Source organism: Bufo bufo, chromosome 2 (assembly GCF_905171765.1).
Source record: "Bufo bufo chromosome 2, aBufBuf1.1, whole genome shotgun sequence".
Lineage (NCBI taxonomy): Eukaryota > Metazoa > Chordata > Amphibia > Anura > Bufonidae > Bufo > Bufo bufo.
Window position 1 is genome coordinate 168,814,769 of NC_053390.1, and position 6,000 is coordinate 168,820,768.

Below are 6,000 nucleotides of genomic sequence, written 5' to 3' on the forward strand. Positions count from 1 at the left end.
GCTTCTTGGGTATGATGCCACAAAGTTTGAACATATGAAGTTTAGGATTTTCTGCCATTCTTCCCTGCAAATACTGTCAAGCTATCAGGTTGGCAACCGTAAGTGGACAGCCATCTTCAGAGATGTTCGATTAGGTTCAAGTCAGGGCTCTGGCTGGGCCCCTCAAGGACATTCAGAGTTGTCCTTAAGCCACTCCTGTGTTGTCTTGACTTTGTGCTTATGGTCACTGTCTTGTTGGAAGGAGAACCTTTGGCGCACTCTGAGTTCCAGAGCACAATAGATCAGGTTTTCATTAAGAGTATCTCTTTCAGATTTCCCTTAACTCTGTCCAGTCTCCCTGAAAAACGTCCCCACTGCATGGTGCTGCCACTACCATGCGCCATTGTAGGAACGGTATTGCCTGGTTTCCGCCAAACATGAATTGAGGCAAAAAAGTTCATTTTTGGCTTCATCAGACCAGAATCTTGTTTCACATAGCCTGAGTCTTTTAGGGGCTTTTTTTTTTTACAAACTTTTATGTGTCTTTTATTGAGGAGATACTTTTTTTTCTGGCCACCATGCCATAAAGTTCAGACTGGTTAAATGCTGCAGTGACTGTTGACCTTCCAGAAGTTTCTTTCATCTGGGCACAGGATCTTTGGAGCACAGCTAGACTGACCATTGAGTTCTTGGTCACCTTTCTTACCAAAGCACTTTTCCTCTGATTACTTAGTTTGGAGGGGTAGCCAGCTCTAAGTAGAGTCCTGATTGTTCCAAACTTCTTCTGTTTAAGAAGTATGAAGGCCACTGTGCTCTTTGGAACTTTCAGTGCAGCAGAATTTTGTATACACTTTTTCAGATCTGTACCTCCACACAGGCCTATCTCTGGACTTTACAGGCAGTTCTTTCCACCTCATGACTTGTTTTTTTGGTCTGATAAGCACCATCGGCTGTGAGACCTTATATCACAGCACTCCAGCTGCTGTGAAGCTACAACTCTCAGCATGCACTCTTATCTGTTCTTGTAATTCCCATAGAAATGACAGGAGGATTCTGGGAGTTGTAGTTTCAGAACAGCTGGAGGTTGCTGATCCGTGCCTTATATAGACAGGGGTATGTCTTTCCAAATCATGTCCTATCCACTGAATTTATCACAGGTGACTCCAATCAAGGTGTAAAAACAAAGATGATCAAGAGAAATAGGAGGCCCCCAGAGCTAAATGTCAAGTGTCATAGCAAAGGCTCTGAATACTTATGTCCATGTGAAATTTTAGTTTTTCCCTTTTAATAAACTGGAAAAAAAATTGAACATCTTGGGAGAAAACTTGAATTTTTTTATTTTAATTTTAGCACAAGGCCGCAACATAAAAAAAAAAAAAATGAAAGGGTCTGAAGACTTTCTGAATACACTGTACAGTCACCCCATGGATGGAGCATGGATGACCCTGGGAAGACATATGCACAATAGTGCATAAGCTATTATATGTTTCGGGGATCCTGACCAAACAACTTAGGCTACGTCTACACGACAACATTTATTGGTGCAACAAAATGTTGCGCGACAATTTTTATAATGGCAGTCTATGGTGTCGCACTGCAACATGCAACATGCTGCGACTGCGACGCAACAGTCGCAGAAATCCATTTGAGATGGATTACAAATGTTGCGCCCTATCTGTCGCGCGACAAATGTCGTCATGTAGACGTAGCCTTAGGCTACTTTCACACTCGCGTTTTGGGCGGATCCGTCGTGGATCTGCAAAAACAGATCCGTTACAATAATACAACCACATAGATCCGTCATGAACTCCATTGAAAGTCAATGGGAGACAGATCCGTTTTCCATTGTGCCAGATTGTGTCAGACAAAACGGATCTGTCCCCATTGACTTACATGGTGTGCCAGGACGGATCCATTTGGCTCAGATTCATCAAGGGGACAGCAAAACGCTGCAGGTGTCCGCCTCCAGAGCGGAATGGTGACTGAACGGAGGCAAACTGATGCATTCTGAGCGGGTCCTTTTCCATTCAGAATGCATCAGGGAAAAACGGATCCGTTTTGGACCGCTTGTGAGAGCCCATGACTGATCTCAGAAACGGAAAGCCAAAACGCTAGTGTGAAAGTAGCCTTAGTCCATTAGTCAGCTACTCACACTCATGGCTTTGAATGGGCTACATTTCAAGTTTATGAATGAGACCCGTAGAACAGAAGTCACTGACCACTTACTGGTGTCTGAGTTTTTCAGCTTCACGGACAAATTCTGCTTTTTTGGCTTGTTCAGCCTTCAGCTTCCAGTTCCGAGCGCTATCTCCACCAGGAATGGAAAAACTTTCATCGTCCTGCACAAAATAAATCACCCACAAATGTGAGACCCAGAGGTCAGTGTGTTTTCCAGTTATATGGAGTTTTTTTTTTTTGTGTAAAGATTTTCGGTTATTTTCACAATAATTTTACAGAGGATTTCAAGGGTTTTTTAGGGAGTAAAATATCGCTGTCCTTAGGATAGGTCACCAATATCTGATCAGTGATCGGTTGTTGACTAGTTGGCCAGTGACGTCACATTCATCAGTCACATGACCTATGTGCTGGTCAGTCCCATTCAAGTGAATGGACCTCGGCTGCAATACCAAGCACAGCCACTATTCAATGTACAGCGCTGTGTTATCTCTTCAAACAGCTGATCGTCGGCAGTGCTGGGTGTCCAACCCCCTCCGATCAGATATTGATGACCTAAACTGAAGATAGATCATCAATAGAACACTCCCAGAAAACCCCTTAAACCTCTTGGCACACAAACAATTTTTGTTATTTAGTTTTTTTTTAAAGCTCAATTTGCTGCTCCATTAATTTGGGTGTACAGTGCTCCCCTACTCATGATTGGTGGAAGTCCTGCAGTCAGACCCCCGCTAACCTAAGAGTTTGGCCCTATCATGTGGATACCCTTATACAGTATAATCGGAATACCACTTTAAGACCCACAGGAATATTTTTTGTTTTTGCTTTACCTCATTCAGAGAGTTCTAACTTTTTTATTTTTCCATTGATGTAGCTGTATGGGGGATTGTTTTTTATGGGACGAGTTGTAGTTTCTAAATACACAATTTTGGACTAGGGTTGTCACAATACCAAAATTTTGATTCGATTTCGATACCATAAAAAAGTATTGTAACACTTGATACTACGCGAAAAATATAAAACACCAAAAAAAGCTGTGTGCAATCCATATTTTATGGAACGTCCGGCCCATAATAGAACAGTCCTAACCTATGTTTTAGGGGGACAAGGTGACTAAAAATGGTGACTCGCAAGGTTTTGATTTTTTTTTCTGTTACGGCGTTCACCGCATAGGAAATATTTCTTAATACTTTAATAGTTCACACTTTTTTGGGCGTGGCGATATGTAATCTTTATTTTTTATTGTTTGTAAATTTTATATGTAAAATTGGGAAAGGGGATGATTTAAACTTTTAGGATTTTGGTGTTTTTTTTTTTACTTTTTATTTGCTATTAGCCCCCTTAGGGGCTAGAGCCCTTGTCCTATTCACCCTAATAGAGCTCTATTAGGGCGAATAGGACTTTACGCTCTCCCTGCTGCCCTGTGCATAGTGCACACAACAGCAGGGAGCTGACCATGGCAGTCAGTGCTTCAGTAGGGTCCTGGCTGCCATGGTAACCGATAGGATCCCCAGGATGACGCTGCTGGGGCTCCGATCAGAACTGCCACTGCCACCAATGAAGAGGGGGGAGGGGACCCTGTGGCCACTGCCACCAATGAATATAACAAGGGGGGGGGTTGGAGGCAGCAGGTGCCGGCGGTGGTATCACAGACCTGGCACTCAGCCTCAATAACCGGGCATGCGATCCGCCAAACCTCAGCAATTAACCCCTCAGGTGTGGCACCTCCCCTTCTCATCCTTGCCATCTCCCCATTGGTGGCATCGGCAGCCGCGTCACAGTGGGGAGGGAGAGAGCGAGCGAGAGAGAGAGAGAGAGAGAGAGAGAGAGAGAGAGAGAGACTCCCTCCCTCTCCACTGTGCTAGTGAAGAGAACATGGCGCGCGCTGAAAGCAGCGCATGCCATGTTCTCTAATTGATACTAGGCTGGGTATCGATACTTCAATACCCAGTGCAACCCTATTTTGGACTACATATAACTTATTAATGTGCTGTTCACAATGCAGCATTAGGGCTCATGCACACAACCGTATGTATTTTGCGGTCCGCAAAAAATACGGATGACGTCCATGTGCATTCCTTATTTTACAGAACTGAACAGCCGGCCCCTCATAGAACAGAACTATCCTGGTCCGTAATGTGGACAATAATAGGACATGTTCTATTTTTTAGCGGAACGGAAATACGGAATGCACAAGGAGTAACTTCCATTTTATTTGCGGACCCATTGAAATGAATGGTTCCGCATACGGTCCGTAAAAAACAAAACGGAACAGACATGGAAAGAAAATACGTTTGTGTGCATGAGCGCTAACTGTTAGGGCTCATTCAGACGGCCGTATGCTGTCCGCAAAAATGTATAACGGTATCGGAGTGATGAAAAGAGAAAACAAAAGTGCAAAAAAATGAAAACTGGTCCAGACACATTACGGACCCCAACGGTGCCTGACGCACTGCATGCTGTGTCCTGTGGTGCAGTGAGAAGATTAGCAGGGTATTGTAGGGCCCAGAACTCAGAAGGCTCCATCTTCTACAGCGCCCAGGTGCGGCCGGTCACGTGATCGCAGCAGTTATGGTCACGTGATACGTCCGCGGCAGCTCTATAACGTATAATAACGGCACACTACACGGTCCGGCTGTATCCGGTGTCTGCAGAGCAGGGCTCCTCTCTGTCCTCTCATCACCCCTCACGTTACACCACACACCTACCTGCACCACCGCCTCTCTGGTCTCCGTGCTCCCGGTTGCTAAGGTGGCCATGTTATCACCACAACCAGCACTGAGCTCAGGACACACCCCGGGGGCGGAGCCAAGTCCTGGGAGAGGAGGCGCGAGGCGCCTCATACCTGAGCGCGGGCAGGTTGGGAGACGCGCGGGAAGCGCCGCCATGTCTAGATAGTGTGGTAGTCTGCGAGAGGACGTCGTCATTTAGTTACCAGGATATGAGGGACCCCATACTGCACTGATTACCCTTTGGAGGGCAGACATGTAGGCTGGCGGCGCGCTGGAGCCTTTATTGCGGTGTTATTCATGGCACCCGGTGCCTGCCCTTTGGGGAAGGATGACAGCTCCTACATAGGGCGCCCAGCAGTGGAGCAGACCCATGATGGTGGTCTCAGACTCCTATCCTCCTTTTGTGGGAGGGCTGGTGGTCCAAGTTTTTTTTCTTCCTTTTCTCTCCTGTTTCTCAGCCCTGTTATCAGAGACTGGGGGACATTTATTAATAATGACGTAATTTGTGCAAACACCCCCCCCCCAACATTACAAATCAAAAGTGGTGATTTGTTTAACCTCATTTCAAAAAGCGCACGCCACTTTTAACCACCTCAGCCCCCCTAGCTTAAAGAGGACCTTTCACTTGTAAAAACTATGTGAACTAAGTATGCTGCCATGTAGAGCGGCGCCCGGGGATCTCCCTGCACTTACTATTATCCCCGGGCGCCGCTCCGTTCTCCCGTTATGCCCTACGGTACCTTTGCTCCTTAAGTTATAGTAGGCGGGTCTTCCCTTGTCCTGTGGGCGTCTCCTTCTCCTAGGCTGCAGCGCTGGCCAATCGCAGCTCACAGCCTGGGAGGTTTTTTTCTCCCAGGCTGTGAGCTGTGCGCTGCGATTGGCCAGCGCTACAGCCTAGGAGAAGGAGACGCCCACAGGACAAGGGAAGACCCGCCTACTATAACTTAAGGAGCAAAGGTACCGTAGGGCATAACGGGAGAACGGAGCGGCGCCCGGGGATAATAGTAAGTGCAGTGAGATCCCCGGGCGCCGCTCTACATGGCAGCATACTTAGTTCACATAGTTTTTACAAGTGAAAGGTCCTCTTTAAACCCCCTTAATGACCAGGCCACTT

General features: G+C 46.4%; 1 protein-coding gene across 1 annotated transcript in view; it reads right to left on the bottom strand.

Moving 5' to 3' along the window:
* CCDC112 (coiled-coil domain containing 112) overlaps positions 1–4,957 on the bottom strand; it is a 38,933-nt gene extending 33,976 nt beyond the window's left edge. Inside the window, exons 1-2 of the mRNA XM_040421644.1 lie at positions 4,863–4,957; positions 2,206–2,318 (exon numbers count right to left, since the gene is read on the bottom strand). Of these exons, the coding sequence (XP_040277578.1) occupies positions 2,206–2,318; positions 4,863–4,913 (164 nt within the window). The 5' untranslated portion in view covers positions 4,914–4,957. The remainder of the gene's footprint in view (positions 1–2,205; positions 2,319–4,862) is intronic.
* Positions 4,958–6,000: the final 1,043 nt, after the last annotated feature.